The sequence below is a fragment of the Artemia franciscana genome, chromosome 18 (assembly GCF_032884065.1).
Source record: "Artemia franciscana chromosome 18, ASM3288406v1, whole genome shotgun sequence".
Lineage (NCBI taxonomy): Eukaryota > Metazoa > Arthropoda > Branchiopoda > Anostraca > Artemiidae > Artemia > Artemia franciscana.
The window spans coordinates 9499958-9522311 of record NC_088880.1 but is presented as its reverse complement, the minus strand read 5'-3'; the positions used below and the strand labels follow the sequence as shown (position 1 = coordinate 9522311).

General features: G+C 33.0%; 1 protein-coding gene across 4 annotated transcripts in view; it reads left to right on the top strand.

Moving 5' to 3' along the window:
- Positions 1-22354, top strand: part of LOC136038576 (dynein axonemal intermediate chain 7-like) — a 140809-nt gene that overhangs the window by 37665 nt on the left and 80790 nt on the right. For all 4 annotated transcript variants that reach the window (XM_065721759.1, XM_065721757.1, XM_065721756.1 and 1 more), the window contains 3 exons: positions 9940-10171; positions 14734-14808; positions 20961-21065. In XM_065721759.1, the coding sequence (XP_065577831.1) occupies positions 9940-10171; positions 14734-14808; positions 20961-21065 (412 nt within the window). The remainder of the gene's footprint in view (positions 1-9939; positions 10172-14733; positions 14809-20960; positions 21066-22354) is intronic.

The window sequence follows — 22354 nt, the reverse complement described above, 5'->3', positions numbered from 1 at the left end:
AACATTCGGATCAAAAGTAAAGCGTAAATAACACTTTATCCTTTAGAAGGCGTATGGGTTGTTAGCCCTATTCCTGTTTATGGTTGTTTCTATTTGTTTAGGAGAAGTTTTTTAAATTGGTGTACTTTAGAGAACTAAACTTTTGATCCACATATTTGCATAATTTTAGTATTTTTTCAGTATCAGTCGAAAAGGTTTTTCTAAAATATATTTTGGGATTTAATTTTCTTTATATAAAAAAGACATCAATAAGTTAATGAAATTTTTACAGATCTTATTGTAAATTCAGTTTTATTAAAATATTTCATCTTTTCCATAAATTGGAATAACACTGTAGCTAATGGTAAAGCAGAAATTTGTTAACGTAAATTCGTCGTTTGGTAAAGCGCAATAGCAAACTCAGTGGGTTCATAAAAAACAAATCCAAGTTTCTTTTTTCATTTTCATTTTTAAACTATTAAGCCTATGGGCGAGGCGGTCATAATCTACTCTAAAAAAATACAAAAAAGGTATTGCAATATTCTCTTTATTTTTAAATTATTGAGGGAACTAGGGTAACAAACCAATTACTTAATTAATATCGATTTGTCTACCTTGGTTGTGTAAATTCACTCAAGGCACATAAGAAGTTTAGTGATAAAGTGAACCCTTGTCCTTTCTAATATTACTCTCCCCTCTTCTTCTAGATCCACTACCAAAGTTTGGTAAAGAATTTTGTAAAGTGGTCGATGTTCAGCTTCAAAAATACAAGGGCTTAAAGACACATTTCCTTTTTTTTAAATCATTTCATTCTAAGGAAAGGACTCGCATATAAAAGGAAGAACACGGCGTATCAGCATGTAAGGCATGTAGACCCCTTAATCAGTCTTCTAATTGATAAAGAGACCCTGGTTCCATAATCATACCGACCTTGTTCTTATAATCATTTCTTAATGAATTGCAACCATCACGATTTACCCGAAAACTTCATCAAAACGATTATGAAAAGTAGACGACCCGCACAGCAGTAAATAAAAAAAAATGACAAAATAAATAAAATAAAAATAATAAAAACAAATAAATAAAAATAAAAAATTCGAAATGTAGTGTATTAATCTAAGCGTAATCAATGTATTTCTTTTCATTTATTAAAGATTCCCAGACTCCGTGTGATTTTGGATATTATACACGGCAAGTAATATGAAAAATGTATGAGGATTCTCAGTACTTTTCTGTTAAACAGAACATCCTCAAGATTTGAAGTCAGGTTAATCCTAATTAAATATACGAAAACATGATGATAATATAAATCTTAGAAACAAAATTGTGGAAACTATAACAAAGAATTATTGAAACAGGCCGCAGGCCGCATCGAAACACCCTGACCACCTCCGAATATTAAATATTTAATTATAATATGCATATATCGTAGTTTTCTCACTCAAAATAAGGATATCATAACCGATTTAAATGGTTTTTTGTGAGATCTTAGATAGCGTGATTCTTGAGGATGTTCTGTTTAACTGACAAGTACCAGAATGTCGTCTATTATTGTCTCATCGATAATTATTGTAGAAATTACTCGGTCAGTACGGAAAAATGTAACCCTAAGTTCTTTGAAAGGGTAGTAACTTGGCGATTTAGAAAGCAATACAAATGTGAGTTCTTATAATTTAGCTTGAAACACAAGCTTTCCCCTACTTTTTCCTCCTCGTTGGGCTATTTTCCGCCATTATGAACAATTCATTTTCTGTTCATACTGCCACCATAAGACATCAATTATCTGGGCGTAAAGTGTGATTAGGATTCATTTACATTTGGATACTGACAATTTCAATACAAGACCCAGCAAATGATAAGTGAACGGCCTTACCATATAATGCAAACAATTGATATCCCAAGGTTAACCCCTGTGGGACTCCACATTCCACTCTGTAGTCCATCAATGGATTACAGAGACGTCTTTTAAGATAAAATAAAAAATCATGCCCTTTAAGATAAAATGTAAAAAGTTACAATACATTCCAACGAATCCCACTACATTCATATTCAACAGGATCAGAAGATTACAAGCATCAAATGCCTTTGAGATATTGATACGATATTGATATTGATACGATAGATATTGATATTGATATTGATATTGAAAATATTGATACGATCTAAGACGTTTTAGCAAGGGGGCCATTTATTAACATCGATATTATTATTCAGTTCAGTTGAGTAAATTATTCACCTTCAAGTTCGTTTATTGGCAATGAATCTACAAAAACAAATACACACAATTAAATGTTCCTCCTAGTGAGAATGTTATTGATCATATCTATAAAATTGCTCGTCTTAAACTGATCATTGAAAATATATAAATAAGTCCAGTAACATTTTCTTTAATTGAAGATATTGCAATGAATCAACAAAAACAAATAAACACAATTGAACGTTCCTCCCAGTGACAATGCTATTGATCATATCAATTAAATTTCGCATCTTAAGCTGATCATTGAAAGTTTATAAATAAATCCTGCAACATTACTTTTAATTGAAGATATTATATCAATCCCTTCTTAATCATTCATTTTCAATCCCTTCTTGATCAATCAGTTACAATCTCCTCTTGATCAGTCAGTTTCTTAAGCAATATGCTCATAATACCCGGTAGTCCCAAAAATTTTTCAAACGTCCCATAATTATTCATTTTTTGATATTTTTAATGCTAAACAACTAAAAGAATTAAAAACAGTCAGCAGTATATTCAATCACAAACAAACTATTTCCATGATTTGGCTCCTACTGGAGTCCCGTTTTCTTGTCCATGTTTGCTCCAAGAAGGCTCATCTTCTTCTGCTTAATTAGGAAAGGACTATATTTTCATTAAGGTATAGGATCTCATATGGTGCAAATAAATTTATCATGACTGAAATAAGGTAATAAAAAAAATGCGTCTTGAAGACAGTTTCTTGTAAAGTGTGGGAGCTGACGAATGACGGACTTATTTCAAACTTTGGCCTGATCAACATTCACACAGAGATAGCCTCAACTCTTTTTTCTCTTTTCTCTTTTCTTTTTTTCTTTTTTCTTTCCTCTTCTTTTTCCGCTTTTATTGCTTGTTTTCTGGATATGCTATTATTTTTTTTTGTGAATTTATTACTTGGAATACCCTTAAAAAGAACATCGAGCTCTGCTCTCTGTTGACTTGAGTAGAATAGTTTTCTGTATTAATAAGGGTTTATTTCACCTCAGAACACTTTATTGGCACTTTTGTTTTCTAACCTATGTTAGAAAAATGGGAAGCCATTCTCTTAGCAATCTGACTTGGGTCACACAAGCGACTTTGAAAAGGTTGCGCCCAACCACTACAACTAATTATTGACTTATCGTCATCCAAGTCCTCTATTTAATTCATTTAAGTAATAACTTGTTCTAGTGTATCTTGGAAGTTTGTTTAAAGCACTACTATTATTCTTGCAAACCTTCTTATCACTGTCATAGTTAACAGTCGTACATATCGCGCCATCTTAAAAATAAAAATTATCGTGAAAATTGAATTATCAATGGCTTCCGTAGTTTGTTTCTTCAAATAGTTCTAGCAAACCTTCTTATCACTTTCACCATTAACAATCGTAATAATCCTACCATCTTTGAAAATTAAATTAACACGAAAATTGAGTTATCCATGGCTTTTGTAATTTGTTTCTTCAAATAGTTCTTGTAAACCTTCTTATCACTGTCACAGTTAACAATCGTAATAATCGTGCTATCTTTAAAATTAAATTTAACATGAAAATTTATCCATGGCTTCCATAGTTTGTTTCTTCAAAAAAAAAGAATAAGAAAACTGACACTAAACTTGAACACCCGAAGACAATGTTTTTTTCAGCCAAAAGTCCATTCAATTGTTTAAATTAATTCAGATTGATGACGCAACTAATCAGTTTTACAGTTCGTGGTATCAATTCTTGAGGCTATTTAAGAAAACATTACACGTGCAGATGAGTATTTTTTAACTTTTTTTTAGTTCTGTTTAATATCATTTCCTCCTCTTTTTATATTTAACTGTCCATTTTTAGTGTTAAGAAACTAGGTGACTGTGTTTTCTCTTTCGTTGTCTTCAAATTTTATAACATTAGGTATACTATCGATTTTGTTCTTTGTTTATAATTATCTATTCTATGTTTTTGGACTTTGGAAGGGTATATACTATTTCCGGAATGCTCATTTGGGGGCCTAGCCCCCTCCCTTCACTTAAAGCTTCAATAGGCTCTTCAGAATATACGAATAACCATTTTAAAATATTCAGTCCTTATTATATTCAACATTATTAGGTGCGGCTTACTCTGTTTTAGAAACACGGCTATTTATTCAAAAACGCTTTAAGCTACAAATTTCAAAATCACATTATTTTACTATTATCTTCAGCTTTGATTTGATATTTGATAACTAATTCATTAGCCTTGAAAAATTTCTCTCATGGTCCTCATCAGAGCCGTTCCTAGGTTTGTTGGTACCCGTGTAAAAATTAATAACAGTGCCCATTCCGGTTCAAATATAAGCGAAAAAATCCGAATCAAAGATAAAAAGTTGATAAAAGTGACCGAACCTGGGTGCCCCTAGCCTTAGCACCCGGGCCAACTGCTCCAATTGAGCCCCCAACCCTTACCAATCTTATCCCAACATAGTAGGAAGAGAAGGGTGTATTCCGGACACATCGCCCTATATAGAGCCTACTATTCCTTTTTTGGTAGATAGTACCTGATACATTGAATAGGGGGTATACGGACAAAATGACATTGAAGCATAGGGGTTATACGGGCACATTGCATTGGAGCATAGACTAGTTCTCACGACATTATGTAGACTATTTCTACGACAAGGGATAAGGCCTTTCTCACCACATTGCACAGGAAGATACTGGGCATACGGACACACTTCATTTGAGCCATGGGGGTCTACGGGCACATTTTATAAGAAGATACGATATTTCTATATTTTCTCATGATCATGGAATTTAACCCATCATAATTAACATCAGACTTAACATCATAATTCTTTTCCAAAATAAAGGACTTACCGTTTTCACAGAGGGAAAAAAATATTTTAAGAATACCATTCATTTTTTGTATTTTTATCTCGCTCACAACAGATAATGCATGACTAGATCTTATTCAAAAGTGTTTCAGTGATGCTCTCATAAAATTAGAAAGATCTGGTAGGCGATCAGCTTGAACCGATGGTTGAAGCTGGCAGGGCTTGAGGGCTGGCTGAAGGGCAGGGCTTCGGTAAACCTTAGCGGAAACCCCAGCATTTTATACTTATTTTCAACTTTTATTATTCCTTATCTTTTTTAAGAGCTTTTTGTTTTATCGTGGGAGATACGGACATGTTGGGAGAGATCCCCCCATCCCAAGCACGTGGCTTTCATTTTTATTTCATATGAGGCTTTTTCCGTTTTTTATTTCTATTTTTTTGGATTGACAAACTCTGATTTTGTCCCTGTGCCTTAGGGCGCTGACCTTTTCTAGAGAGTATTTCATGAGATTTCATTGAGAGCCCTTGGCTGTCACTGAATTTCAGAAGCATTCTAAGTTCAACTTTCTCTGAATTAGGCCTTTTTGTTTTATATACTTGAGGGCATTAAGCGATTTTTTCTTTATTTAAGAACTTTTAAATTCAACTTTCTTTGAATTGGGGCTTTTTGCTTTATATTTTGGTGTTTTAACATATTTTTTTTGTATATTTTTAAAAAACATTTTATATTTTTATTGTTTTCTCGGGTTAATGCATATCCCGCACAGGGCATTTCATGGATTCTTTTCAAGAGCCCTTTACCTTCTGTCAATTTCACACGGCTTTCAAGTTAAAGTTTCTTTGAATTATACCCTTTGCTTTAGCAACCTCAAGTCTTTTTAATATTCGGGAAATGGGGTTTTACATTTTGCAGTACATGAACATTTTTTGGCATTTTCATTACATTTAGTGGGAGGGCTTTACATTTCCCAATATGGTGAAGCTTTGCTGTCAAATTTGTTCTTGCTAAGCGTCTTATTTTCAGGTGTCTAAAACTAGACGATAATCTTTTCTCCCTTCTCCAAAGAGCGTTTTGTGACACGCAAACATTTTAAAATATACTAGAAAAGTAATACTTTTTCTATATTCTCACATTTTCTTTATTTGTCCTAAATTTCCGACAGACCTTGAGTAAGGATAAACACCAAACTTCTTTTAGGGTTTTAGAGTTTAACCGTATTTTCAATTTGGTTTAGAATAAACAGAATAAACCTTTTTTCCGATTTTTTAATATTTTTGGACTGATAAATTCAGTTTGATCAAGAGTTTAGGAGCTAGGCTTAGAACACTGACCCTTATAGAGTTTGACCTTATTTTCACTTTGTTTTGATATTCAGTAAACTGCATATATCTTCTGGCCTTGGGAAGGCATAGAGTATTTGAGCCCTACTCATGTTAATTTCTGCTCGTTTTGAGTTTGAATCCGTTATTTGTTGTTATTTCTGTTCGTTTAGGGTTTCATTTATTTATCGATGCTGATTTGGGGTAGTTTTACTCTTGGTAGATTACTTAATTTTAATTTTTGGTCATTTTCGGCTTAATGGAGTTCTTTACTTTTCTTTAAAAAACTTATTTGTGGATTTTTTTTTAAATTAATAACCGAATATTTTTTTCGTTTTGTCACATTTTCTTTATTTGTCTTAAACTTTCGATATACCTACAGTAAAGATACGAACAGGGATTTCTCTACATGTGGGTACCCTCTGCATGTATAGCTCGGGATCTTCAACATTTGCTAGAAAACATGGCCGCTAGGGGATTCGAGGCACTACCATTAGATAATCCACTTATGTTAGTAGTTCAAGCTCAAGTCCTTTTTTTATACGGGATAATATGTTTCTCCTTTTGTAGTACAGTGTAGTCCACTTATCACATTTGGTGGATCTGGTGGCCACGGTTGAATTGAATGCTAAGGGCCCAGTGGAATTGGATGCTAGGGTCCGCGTTGGAATTGACTGCTAGGGCCGCGTTGAAATCGACTGCTAAGGGCCCCTGTTGGAATTGGTTGCTATGGCCCTCGTTGGAATTGGATGCTAGGCCCCCGGTTGAATTGAATGCTAAGGGCCCGTTGGAATTGGTTGCTAAGGCCCCCATCAGAATTGACTGTTAGGACCTCCCGTTGGAATTGGTTTCTAGGACCCTCTTTGGAAATGAGTGCTAGACCCCCGGTTGAATGGAATGATAGGAGCCCAATGGAATTGGATGCAGGGGCCCCTGTTCGAATCGGTTGCTTGGGCCCCAACTTGAGATTGATGCTAATCCCGTGGTTGAATTGAATGCTATAGGCCCTGTGGGAAATGGTGGCTAGAGGCTCAGTGAAATTGGATGCACGGGCCTCCGTTGGATTTGGCTGCTAGGGTACCGGGTGTCTTGGAGACTCCCTACTTGGGAAGTCCCTGAAATTTTTCTCCCTACATCCCCAGGTTTTTTGAACAATCAAAGAAAAAACTATGATGCAAAATCTATGTTTGTATCTTTATTTGGTTGGCCCTTGAGGGTTTTTCGCCCTACATCCTTAGGTCGTTAAACAATCAAAGAAACTATTACGTAACGGGTACGTTTGCATCTTGACTAGCGGCCATTGAAAGTTTTTTTCCTGGCCCTCGTGGGTTCTTAAACAATCAAAGGAGAAAAACTATGATGTAACATCTATGCATGCATCTTGATTTGGTGGATGTTTTCTCCATACACCCATAGGTTTTTAAACAATCAAAGACAAAACTTTGATTTAACGTCTATTTTTGACTAGCATCTTGCTAGTCAATCTTTGACTAACATCTTGACTAGCGGCTCCTGAACTCTAACAAGTCCTATTACGTAGCACTCAAAGAAATAATTTGCATAAGGAAACAAACCTTATTATGTAACAAACAGCTGCATATTGAAGAAAATTAAAAACGTCTGCATCTTGAAGAAGTTTAAAAAAAAGGTTTTCTGGTTCGGGATTTGAAAAGATAGGGCCCTTGTGGAATACATTGGGCCTACACTACTAAACTGAAGTTAAAATTTCTTAAATACTGAAAAAATTCGCTTATAGCCCTTAAATTTGTAAGGCAATAATGCCTAATTCAAAACGATTGAACTTAAAGATCTTCTGAAACTGAGTGACAGCCAAGGGCTCTGGCAAAACCCTCTTGAAATACCCTCTAGAAAGGGTTAGCGCCCTAAGACATAGTGGCAAAATCAGAGTTTGATCCATCCAAAAAGTAATAAAACTGAAAAAGCCTCATATTAAAAAAAAACACGTGCTTAGGATGGATCTCTACCAACATGTCCGTATTTCCCACGATAAAACAAAAAACTCTTGAAAAAGATCAGGAACAATAAAAGTTGAAAGTAAGTATAAATTCTCGGGTTTTCACCGAGGTGTACCGAAGACCTGCCTTATAATTAAGAAAAAAGAAATTACGGTCAAATTCTCGATTCTAGAAAGGGTCAACCCCCAAAGCATCCGATAAAAGGTGAGACCCTAGAAAAAAAAGCTGCACCTTAAGATTGGTTAAAGGTAAGAAATGGAAAAAAAATAACATAAAAAAAAAATTTGGTGTTCAAATGCTCATGTAAACCATAAACCCTTGTAAAAGAGGGGTCGAATCTTAAAATATTGCAACAGTACTCAGTTAACCTCAAAACCCCATCCTCAACTCGTGTAACCCTGACAAAAAAAGTTTGGTATAAAGTGATCACATGGAAAGTTTTGTATAAACCTAGTTCACCAATAAAACGTTCCAAAAATGCTGAAATTTCTGTATATTTTATGTAACCCACCGAAAATTACGAGAATAGAATAATAAACGTTTTAGCTACTCCAGAAACTAGTAACCAAAGAAAGTAGAGCTGCTAAGGAAATCCCCCCAAAAGGTAAAAAAAATCTCCTGAAATGAGATCAACAACCACGTGCCCTTTAACTAACAAAATAACAACAATATGAAAAAAATTCAAATATAGGAAAATAACCATTTAAAAAAACACGAGGTTTTTAGTTACCTTCTCCTCCGAACAAAAATATTCCCCTTTTGGTAATTTTATGAGAGCGTCACTGGAACACCTTTGAATAAAACCTAATTTGGTATTGTCTGTTGTGAGCGAGGTATTAAAACCAAAAATAACTGATATTTTTAAAAGTTTTTCTCCCTGTGAATAATAGTTAGTCCATTATCTTGGAAAAAATAATGGTGTTACAATGGGTTAAATTCGATATTATGAAAGAATAAAGAAATCTCGTATCTTCCTATACAATGTGTCTTTATGCCCCTTATATCTCAAATGAAGTGTGTCCAAATGCCCCATATCTTCCTGTACAATGTGGTGAGAAAGGCCTTATCTCTTGTCGTAGAAATAGTTTATACAAAATCGTGAGAACTAGTCTATGCTCAAATGCAATATGCCCAAATATCCCCTATTCAATGTGTCTGAAGCCCCTATTCAATGTGTCCGCATAACCCCTATCCTTCAATGTCATTGTGTCCGTATATCTCCTATTCAATGTGTTAGTAACTACCTACCAAAAAAGTAATAGTAGGCTCTGCATAGGGTAATGTTTCCGGAATACATCCCTCTCTTCGTACTTTATATTTTAGCAACAGAAAAATTGAAGACGAGGAAAACCTTAAGCAAATTATATTTCCAACAAAAATACCCCAATTTGGGGTATTTAGTAAAGAACAATGTGGCATCTTTGTATTTTGTTTTCTTCTGACCATACTACAATAAAGGGATGGTCGTAGATAATCGGATGAAGGTTCGTTTAATTGCAAATTGAAAGTTTTAGTTAACTTTTTGAAATTCAATAAATGAGTAGATTAAAAATTATTAACTAAAACAAATATCCGTAGGATATGTCAGATTAACATTCACTAGTGAACTTTGTCGTTAACTAATATTCTTGTTTTGCAGATTGTGGAAGAAGAATTTTCAATTGGTTTAGGGGTGGAAAACATTTTTAATGAAGATGCACAAATTCAACTTCACTCATTCGAAAGAATTGGAGTTTTTGCTACGTTTCCAACATATCTTGTTAACAAAAAGATTCCGTTTGTTCTTAGAATATTTTGGCAGAAGAGGTCACACCAATGGGATATGCCTAGGGTAAATGAAGTTAAAACATGGCCTACAATTTCTCAATCAGGTAAATTACTGGGGACTCGAACTATTGTCGTAACTAAGAGGCGACTCATATGATTAAGAACCTTCTCTTAAGAAAAAAGTTGAAAATTAAAGTGTTCTTTGTTCATCTAACACCTTATATTCATTTTTCTACATCCTCTCCCCCCCCCATCCTCACGGCTTATAATCTTTCTGTAATTAAATTCTAGTTACACCGCTGATTTAAGCAACCAATGTGTACATTTGTGTAGTATGTTTATTCAGAGAATATTTTAGAATATGTGATTAATTATAATTTGCCGCATTAATTAATTATTCAGAGAATATGTGTCGATGGCTTGTGACTAGGCACCTTTCCAAGTAGTACTCTGTGGAAAAACAAATAATGTACTTTACTTGTATAGTTGTAATTTCTTGGATTTAATCATTCTCTTTGGCACCACGGTCCTCCAACAAAGTAAGGTTTTTTTTTCAGAGATTCTACATAATATTTTATGGTTTTGATTTAATGTAATTTGTTGTCTTTTTTTCTCGTTTGTTTTAGCTGCTCCACCCAGAAAATAATAGAACCAAAACACTAGCATGTCTACTGAATTTGCTTTTATCAATATGCTCCGGCTCTGTTGATTGTTTGAATGTTGAATGACCTTACTATTATGCATTATGGAATAAGATAAATTAAAAAAAAACATGAAATTGTGAAGAAAGGAAGAAAACGAGGATAATAAACATCCAGTGAAAAATTTTAAAAATCATCCAAATATTTCGGTAAGGACCTCCACTTGACTGTCCTCATTGCAAAATAAAACTGAAAAGCCTTTAGTTGCCCTTTCACCGTTACTAAGAAAGGGTCATCTTATGTTAGTTTCGTATTTTGTTTTAAGGTTTGGTATTTTGTATTTTTATCAGTTTTATTTTGCACTGAGGACGGTCAAGCGGAGATCTTGACCGAAATATTTGCATATTTTTTAACTATTTCATTGGCTGTTTATTGTCCTCGTTTTCTTCTTTTCTTTACGATTTTATAATTTATCATGATTAGCCAGTGTGGTCTCAGAGAATATTTATAAAAAAGAGTTTTTAGAATTACAGATGGTGATTTTTTGAACCCTGACGCTTACCATTTGCGACTGTGATGCATCAGTAAATCACCAAATAATATTTCATTCTTTAAGCATGTTCCAGCAATGCAATGATTACACTCACCTGTCAGGATGCCATAAAAATAACTGAAGTTAGCTGTATCTGTTTGATCACTTTTAAACTAAATTCTCCAGTTTGTTTTACTATATACAGTATGGTAGAACAATGAATAATTAGAAAAGTTATGACGTCACTTACCTTAATATTTTATACTTTTTGCGAAATTACTATGTTTAAGCATGTTCAGTTTCTCTGGTATCTATCCTGGTATCCTTAGCGTTAATCTATACAATTTTAGGGTCACGATCTCCCTATTTCGTGAGGTTGATTACACCTCTGTTATATTAAGGGCATGAAATGTCTAGCAGACACGTAATCACTCAAACACGCCATTGCATAGAAATAGGGACTTTTCCTTTTAGAAATTTGTCTGAAACATAAGTTACGTACATTTGTGAAAAAAGATTTTATTTTTAGCGTGATGGCACAAAAACTGTGGTAAATTTATCGCAGTTCATATAACTGACTTACCAATAAAGTGAACATACCACTAGATGCCATTTTTATGCTCTATAAAAATATAATAATTGTTTCTACCGTAAGTTCAAATTTAAGTACTTTTTGACCCAAACTAACCTAAACTAACCTTATTATAGATAATTTTAGCACTGAGAAAATTTAGCATTATTATTCGAAAACGACCGAGAAAAGATGGCGCTGAGAAAACGTAGCATTATTTTGTGGAAAATGAGCGATAACTCATACTTAAATTGAAAATTCGACACTTTTAAGAGGTCAAAAAGTGCTTAGATTTGAATTTGTGATAGAACCAGTTATTATATTCGTAAAGAACATAAAAAAGGCATATAGTGGTATGTTCACTTTATTGTTAAGTCATTTATATGAACTGTCAAAATTTTTTGAAAATTCATAATTTTTAAGAACTCAAAAAGTACTTAAATTTGAATTTACGGTAGGAGCAATTATTACATTCGTAAAGAGCATAAAAAAAGGCATCGAATTGTATGTTTACTTTATTGGTAAGTCAGTCTATATGAACTGCTATAATTTTACCAAAAGTGTAACCTAATACACATTCTTAGGTGTGACAGGAATTGTAAGTCAGTGTGGACAGTCCATATCACCATAGCACCATGGCATAGCACCATAGAAGTGCATAGCAGTGTGGACACAGCGCATAAAATAATAGTTTGAAACCATCATTAATATTATCTCAATCAATCATTTTACTACAGCTAAAACACTATTACAAAAATTAAAAAGTTATTTGGCCAAAGAGGCTTTGCTTGCTATATATATGCATAATGTATTTTATTCATTAAAAGACTAAGAGATTAGTAAATCAAAAGATATTACAATATTATAGACTAAAAAGATGAAGATTAAAGGGATTAGATTATAAGGATAAGATAAAAACATCATTAATGTTATATGCATTATAGACTTGGAGCTATAAAAGATTAATAGATTAGTAGATTCAAATATATTACGATATTATAGATTAAAAGGATAAAGATTAAAAGGATTAGATTAAAAGGATAAGATAAAAGATAAGATTAAAAGGATAAAGTTCGGACCCACAGATGACACGCAGAACGTCGAATTGACGTTTCAGCTACTGAATTTTGTTTATAGAGACGGAAAAAAGCCTTTTATCAAACCTTGAGGAAGTGAAAATAAAGTCCTGGCCCTAAATTACCAGGCAGAGTTTTTGGGGGCTTTTGTTAGGAGTTGTTGGATTAAGGACGAAAACGTTTCCGGTATGGTTTGAAAAGCAGGAATGAAACTAATTTATGGTAAATGATAGAAACTTTCAGGGGGATGAAAAGCTGGGGGGCCTCGTTAGTTTGGTACCAAAAATATAATTTTTTTAATGTATTTATTTATTTTGAAGTCATTGGTTTGTTTTGTTTTGAACTTATATTTAAGTGAATTAATATGTTTGCCTTGGGCCCCTGGCGTATGTATGTTTTTAGTATAAATTAACATTAGATAATTTGATTCCATAGCATTGTAGTAACTATCTGTTTGAGAAACTAATCTTCCAAGAATTGATAATTTGACAAACTTATTTTCAAACAGTTCTTCACCAAGGGGAATGATTGTTTTAGAAATCGGTTTGATTTCAGGAGCATATAAAAAAAAGAAAATTATAAATTCCCGGTCATATAGTAATTCTGAAGTCATTTCAAAAATGTATATCTAATACAAATTAAATAAATTATTAAGGTCGTGTGATAACCTTCAAGAATCCTCCCTTTTCTCGTCCGTTAAAACTTTTTTAGTTTGTATGGTCAAACTATTCAGAATCCATTGGGTGGTGTTGCCATAGCTTGTATAGCTCTGATAAGAGATTTGAATAGTGACAGAAAACTTGAAGCTGACTCCAAACTTCCCAGAAATCATAGAAAAGACATTTAACTCATCCTTTTTTTTTACCAGAGATCAAGATATTCAAAGTCAATGAAAGTTAAGATCATTAAAAAGCATCTTTTTTTTATTTGATGGAGCATAATTTTCTTCTTAAAGTTCAGGAAAAGAAAGTCCCTGAGAATATTCTAGCACACCCGCTTGGAGAACATAAAAATGAGCTAAAAAGAAGTTTCATTGAATAATTTGACAGCTTTGGAAGTTTCCTGTTGTGCTAACTTCCTTGACAGAAATCTTTACGGACATAGGATGCACATTATTTATGATGTACGTACATTGGTTAGACAGTGCTTTGATTTACAATTAGTAAGAGATTTTAAACTAGTGTTCACAGTTTGTTTTAAACTAGCCTCTTGTCAGCTTCCTGAGCTGTTGGAATCTAGGTACACATGTGACCGAAAGATCCAGTATTTTTGGGGGGAATTATCACTGTCTAATAAAAGGATTTATCCATTTTTGAACTTTTACTTATATTGTTGGATTTTTCTTTGGAAGTTCCCTGTGGTGCTGAAAAAATCTGCTAAAGGCTCTTTGTCTTTGAGACTGTCAGCTGTTACTGAGACTTGCGAAATGATATTTTGTTATTGAACGTTCTTAAGTTAACAAATGATCTACTCATAAGGGAGTAGATCATTTGCAATTGATTGATCAATTATTTATTGAATTTATTAGTTTTCTAAATATAAATTATTTAAATAACATGATTGTTTAATACGTAAAAATGATAATATTACTTAGCCGTCATTTATTGAAATAGTTTAATCTATGCCATTTATTTATTCGGCAAATCATTTTCAAATTAACCAATATGTTTTTTAATTAAGGGACTTTATATTACCGTGCAATTTGTTGCAAAGCTCAGAAACTACCTAACCAGAAAACTAATCCAGGCATTTTTCAGTAGCGAACAGATAGCTTAACAACAGTCTAGGTTAATTATGTTTAAATCTTTTGAGATGCGCTTACATATTTTTTTTTTTATTTTATAAGTGAGCCTGGATGAGATGCTGAAAGTAATTTTGACGGAGAACCCACCAATAGCACCAAAGCCAAAAGAGTCCTCTGGTAATGACTTTTCTTACTTTATTATTCTCTATATTAAATTTTTGTTGACAAAAAAAAAGGAAATCAAAAACTGAACGGTTTTAAATTTTATTTTACCAAAATATACGTGTGTTACATCATCTTTTATTTGAAGATGTATTTTTTCTCACGAGTCGTATTTCTTATAAGAATCAGTTACTTATGCTTATAAGTTACTTATAGTTACTTTTAAGAATCGAGTATATGTTAAAATTTGTTTTCAAATGAATCTTTATACGTCTTTCCATGATATTTCAGAGTTCTTCTGGTGGTGACGGTGACCGAGTGGTGGTTGCGACAAAAAAAATTAAAGAAGGAGAAAAAAAACTTTATTCTCTTTTCTTTCTTTATTTCTTTATTATTCTATAAATCTCTTATTCTCTTTTATTTTTATAATTTCTTTCTTCTCTTTTATTCTGTATTTCTTTATTATCTTTTTTCTTTATATAATAAAAAACTTACTGCTTCCAAACAAAAAAGCAATTTTCCTCGCAGCTGAACATGGGAGACTGATTCTCTCATATAGAGAATTTGGCTGTGGAAATTCTAATGATGCAGTTTTCCTTTTAAAACTTTTCTTGGAGTTTCAGGTTCATATTCAAGACTCCCATAAATTTGTTTTGCAATAAACTTTCGCCATCTAGATTAATTGAAATGATTGACGCCTAAAGCGTGATTGCGATAAATGTCATTCCATGAATATCCGTTTCTTTTAATTTTTAATGGTGTCCTTACTTTAATTTGAAAAAAGTGTTTTTTTTTAACTCTTATCTGTGCCTTTCTAAGGTAAAATAGGGGGTTACAGCTCTTACACGCTCCCACTGCCTGCTGTTAAATTGTATATATTAATACATGTAAAGTGATTAGTAGCAACAAAGGCTGGTAGCGTAAAAATTTGTGCTATTATCAACACAATTACTCTGGCATTTGATTATTTTTTATGTGGTAACAAGTGATTAAAGCTATTGAATACATTTGAAAGAAGTGAATCGTAAAAGATTAGCTAGGATGAGTTTGAAACTGATTTAATTCGTAAATTATAGAAAATTGTTGAGAAAGTATCCCCCCTTTTCCTAATTGGAGTAGATTATCTCAATTTTGTAACTCTTGTTGTGTATTTTTAACAGTAAAATGTTTTGTGTCATTAGAATTACCATACAAAGTTACCAATATTTAGATTTTAATGTCAATAAAAAAAAATCCTCTTAACACCTACTTCCTCCTCGGAAATTACCTGGCGATCTTCAAGATGCCCCTATACCTCTCAGTATTTTTGCCGGTAAGCAATGTAATCTTTTATATTTCTGAGAAAACGGTCCTTTACATAGAAAGAAGAATTATCACCCTGCTTCACTTATATTCATAATCAATCCAAGCAAAGGTGAATTAAAAATTAATTTATGCCTCCTCCCTAGACCCTAATTAAAATTTCCCTGAATACTTACAGAAAATTAAAAGATTTATGAGTAAAAGTACACTAGTACAGTTAGTACAAAGTACAGTTTTCTAGGCATAAGCCCCTTCTTCCATCTGTTCAACGACCCACAAGCCCTTCTCCATAATAGCAGATACGAAATTATACATAATCTTTTAAAACATCAAATGACTTAACTTGATATAAACTGAATCCTTATGAACAGATCTGCAACTGCGTGGCATTGCTGTCTCTAAAACCTGGAAGCTCAATACATAGCTTTTGATAAGTATAAATCAATTGACAATCTCAGAATTTTCAATTGACGACAAATTTACCCTCTAGGGTCAGAATTGTAGTTCAGTGCCACAAAATGACACCGAAAATACATGGAAGAAAGATGGAACCCTTGAAACAAGAGACAAAAAAGAAAAAAAAGGAAAGTGAAGTAAATAATTCGTGAATATATCGGATGGAATATGCTTTTATTCGCTTGTGTGAAAAAGTTTCAAAAAATTGATACTTATAGGAAATGTGGGATTGCTTTTGAATTGTATAGTTTAACAATTACACAGTTTGTTCGCCCACCATCGTTATATCTGAATCAATGTGGATGCACAATTTACCTTCCAATGCTTGCCTGTAGACATAAAGTTAATCTTAATTAAAATCAACACGAGTGTGACCAACGATGTCAATTGCTCAAATGCTAATTGGTCAAATGTCAGTTGCAATATCATTTCCATGAAGGAACTGACTTAATTAATTGACTGACTTAATTGACTTATTAAGCCGATAGTCTTCATCATGACCGTATTTGTCGTCTTTGTGAAGTGAAGTTGACTTAAAAGTTTTATGTCAAAAAGTCTCATTGACATCTTACTTGTTGTTAACTCATGTTGAGGCAGATATATCGCAATTGGAATTTGATACTCCTTGTCTTTGGTGTATCTTTATAAAACTAGACATTTATTGAGAGCTATCGCTTACATCCTGTTTGCGTCTGTTTTTCGTGCTCAATTTGACAGCATTATTGTTTTCTCATACTGCTCATATTTTGTATGCTACTTATTCAGCTGGATTTTCATATCTGTCTTTCTCTCTAAGTTCCTCCCTTTGAATTTATGAATCAGGAATTTATGTATCTGGTATATGCGTAACCAAAAAGTTGTTTTTGAATTTGTTTTCTTTAATACGTGATCCACTTAGAAAAGCTGCTAGATCCCAGAATTCGCGATGGAACTCTTTCTTTCATATCTACGTACGATCTTTTGTTCTTTATTATTCAGTTAATATTATGTGTTTACCATCAATCCAGAGCCCTAATTGAAAACTTTGAGTGTTAATAAGAGTATTAGAGCTTTCAATTCCTAGTCAGTTCTTTTGAATTATTTGTTGTCATGTCCATTTCTGTGTTTTGTCACGTACTCATTCATCTGTTCCTTTTTGTGTTCATTAAAACGTCTATTTCTGCGTTTGTGTTTTCTCCTTTGTTTCTAGTTGTGTTTGCGCTTTCTCCTTCGTTTCTTGTTGTGCTTGGTTTTCCGTTGGTTACTGTTTTTGTTTTATGTTCTTTTGTTCCTGTTTTTCAACCTTCTCCACCGGCTCTGTGATCGTGCCTGTTTCTGTTCTATCGTTCCTTGCTTTATGTATCTTTTTAAATTTATATTCCAGTGTCCATCTCTTTTTTATTCCTGTACTCCTTCTTTTCTCTACTGCTTTGTTCTTATGCTACCAAATGTAAGGGGGAAAGATTTGCATTTTTTTTTTCTAGAAAAATTTAGGAATAGGAATAGGAATACGTTTTATTTGCACAATCTCTCGTAGTCATAAAACTAAATGGTGCTTGTGCTTACAAAAAAAAGGATTAAATCAAACGACAAAAAAATCAGAAGACAAATAGGATAAAATCAGCAGTTGTTATACTTTGATACAAAGAAAGGGATGAATGAGTTGGAAAAACGATTTGTGCGTGAAGGAGGTGCTGTTAATCTGTCAATTTTCTTCGAGCTAGTACTTCGATGTTTCTCTAAAACTGGTGGTAGTATCGATCTTTATTTATCACTTCTGAGAAGATATTGGCCAAATTCCAGGATCAAACTGAGACGATGCTCTTGAAGAGAGGGAATTTGTAAAGTGGATAATGCTAACTTATATTCGGCAAAAGCATTATACGGGCCTTATTTACTGATGTAGATCTATTTCTTAAAGTTACACTTTTATACCACAATATTTACACAAGTTCTTCCAAGCTCAATTCTCTCTTGAGGTGGAGTAAAAGGAACTTCAATCTTATGAGAACACATTTCAGGCTCTAGACTGGATAAAATAGAATATATTGTTGTTGGAGGGTATGCAAAGGGGATTGAAAGAGCCCAAAAATGTTAGTTTTCAGTTTGAAACCTAAAGCTGCAATTCCTTAGGCGAAGAAAAACCTAACGCAGAAAAAACATCTTGGGAGGTCTTAGGAGGAATAACTATTATTATTATTTCAACTGAAAATGAAAAAAAGAGAGGATTCATAGGTTACGTTTAAAAAGACTTAAAGGGAGTCAGCTTAGGTCTGTTGGGGCTCTTGAGCGGTTGGGTATCATTACATGTTCACCCATGAAAAATCTTTTGGCTTTTTCCTAGCAAGAAGCTAGTAAAGAACGAACCACAGTGTCTTTATTTTCTATCCAAGCTACTATTTTCATAAAAACATTCCGTAAATATATATCAAAGAGATGAAATACTTCGACTTTTTATTAGTAAAGAACGAATCAAATTATACCAGACAGGGTTGTCTGTCAAATGCGACATCTTACTCAAGACAAACAACTTAACCATAGATATTAAAGATACTTATGATATATCATCTTGTGTATGAAGATGTAGATTTTATCTGGAATTGCATTTTACTTTAATATTATGTTTTTTACTACGAAAAGTATTTATATATAACAATTAGATTTCAAATTAACCGTTAAACATCCCTCTATGATGTTTCAGTGCCCCACTAGTGGCGGCGAAAAATAAGGATACACATCTCTTTGTCTCTTGGTTAAAAGCTATTTTCATTTTTGGTCGATGTGAAAATCTGTAATTATCTTTCATAGGATTTTCAGTTATGGTAATTCCTGTAGTGTAGGTTTCATTCTAGGTAAGGTCTGGTTTCATTCTAGTTTTTGAAATTCCCGTAAATTTGTTTTCACAACAAACTTCTATCATTATTTGATTAATGTAAAGAATAGTCACGATTCCTGAAGGAACTTTGGATGGACTTCTACCTCACTTGACAGTTATTTGAAACACAACAATATCTGCTGTTAGGCCAATCTCTGCTGCCACCTATGCCATCTATGCATAACAGCATATTAACAGCCATATCTGCTGTTAATAGTCATAAGATGGTAAGCATCAAAATTAATCACAAGTGAAATTATGGACGACTAAATATGCAGTTGGAAGACCAGTGACAGCGCGAATCATATTGAATTGTAAACGAAATTTGCAGTCAGAGGAGAAGTAACATCAAGAATCACAATGAACCCCAGAAGAATATAATACCTATTAATGTGGGATTCTGTGAAGGTTAAGCAGGAAGGAGGAATTGCAGTATGCAGTCAGAAGAAACGAATCTGCAGTCAGAGGAAAAGTAACATCAAGAATCATAATGCACCCCAAGAGAATATAATACCTATAAATGTGGGATTTTGTGAAGGTTAAGCAGGAAAGAGGAATTGCAGTCTGCAGTCAGAGGAAATGAAATCTGCAGTCAGAGGAAAAGTAACATCAAGAATCACAATGAACCCCAGGAGAATATAATACCTATAAATGTGGGATTCTGTGAAGGTTAAGCAGGAAGGAGGAATTGCAGTCTGCAGTCAGAGGAAATGAAATCTGCAGTCAGAGGAAAATTAACATCAAGAATAACAATTGAACCCCAGGAGAATATGATACCTATAAATGTGGGATTTTGTGAAGGTTAAGCAGAAATGAGGAATTGACTTCACGCCAGAATTCCATTATTCAATTGGAATTTCTGATTTTCAATCTCATGACTTAAAACTAAGGAGTGGCACGATAATTATGCTAATAAGTAAAAATATGCTATATAAAAGCCTGCCTTATACCGAATACCAAGATTTTTGTTACTCTTTTTTACTATATAGCCTATGTTTAACTGATGCGGTTTCGAAATATCATCCTTTCTTCCGGAGAAAAAATTTATTATATCTGAAACTAAGGTAAGTTTTTTAAAAAATAATTAAGGTGTAAAATAGCGAAAACCATACTGGTGGTAAGTGAAACACCGATTAATTTGGGACCACTAAAATAGGAGGTTTCTAATGAAAGTGACATTGCCTTGTTGTTCTATATCTTAAAATACATCCCTATACACGACCGCGCCATATATGGCATGGTCAACTGTACCATATTAGCTATGATATTTTGAAAACCTGTCTTAATTGGTATAGTGGCTTGTCTTCATTGACCAAAAATAACAATAAAGATCAATCATTTTTTAGAAACAGCGGTGATAAGGGACATGGTGCCTCCACTAAGAACTGGCATAATTGGCCCCCAATACTCTTTTTCATATGGTTTCCAAGGTGAGTAAACTTTGTTAATCTTATTGAACCAGTTAAGATCTTGGCTTTAGAATTTTCATTTATCCTATTACTTGATAGTCTATGTTTTTGTTCCATTAACTGATATTTGATACACAATTTTTCAGCATTGGACATTGAATTATTTCTATTGGTCGGTGGAGTTATAATCATTGATCTGTTTGAATTACTTGATCAGCCAAAAAGGAGTAAATACTACACTGTTACTGTTGGTGAGATTTCCATTGATTGTAGTTCGAAGTTGAGAAGCATAGATAGAAAACAGAATTATCATATGAATATTTTTATTAAAAAGGTGTAAATTAACTAGTTAAACCTTAGGAGAGCTTCACTTAAGGTCTACAAATTTGAGTATAAAACGACATAATTTTTTATTGTTAAAACGATTATTATCAGTAAGCACCGAACTGTTACTACTTGCGAAACCCTCGTCGTTTGTATTTTAAGTTAAAAATCTGGATGAAAACAAAAAACTTTGAAGCTCTAAATAAACATAAATGAAACTTAAAAATTAATTAAAATTAAAAACTTTTAATTAAAATTAAAAGCTTCTGAAATATAAATTGAAACTTAAGAGCACTCGACATGAGGGTAATGACGCGGGACATAAAAGAAGACGAATTTTTTCCTTAAAATGACACTCAGGAGTGCATACTGGGGTAAACACTACACTTTCGCCAATATTAAGACCTTCCTTGTGTGTATCTTCAATTTAAAATCTGTGCATGAAAAAAGAGCTCTGAATGGATGTTAATAACTAATCAAAACTTCAGACAGCTCCACTTACGACTTAAAAATTTGGACAGAGGATAAAACAGAGTTTGATTCTCTAATGATGATCAAGTATTTTTGAGCTATTGTTTTTGAAATTATGCATTAGTATTTTTAAAATTATGACAAACAAGTATTTTTGAACTTATGTTTCATTTATCTTTAAAAAAGATATACAAAAAAGCAAAACAACCAAACAATCCACATCTATTTGAATAACAATAACCCTCGTCTGTCTTTTGGTTATTGAGGAGTCAGCAATTAATTTTGTAATTTTTTGAAATATGTCCCTTACTGTTCTGAGAAGTCTTAAAAATGTTTAGCAAGAGTGAAGCATAAAATTTCATCTTTTTGTATAGAAACCAAAGATTATAATAAAATCCAGATAGGCCTACTGAAAGAAAACAACGAAAACGAAAAACAGTACCAAAAAATAGAAATGATAGAGTAGTGTGGTCTCAGAAAGTATTGAAGTCATAGCGATGTTGGGATTAGCAGCGATGTTAATCTTATGCTCATCTGTATGCAATAGAGATAATTCTTCCTAAGTAACGTCAAGTAAGCTTTTCTGTCCTTGCAACTTTTTATCTTATCCACATGGCAATTTTTGAAGAAATGCTGAGCAATGCTACAGGATGGAAAATCCTTCAATTGCTCCAAGTTGCAATTTAAGATAATTTAAGGTAAAATTTGAAATTTGTAAGGATTTTTGCATTTAGTTCTTAACCAG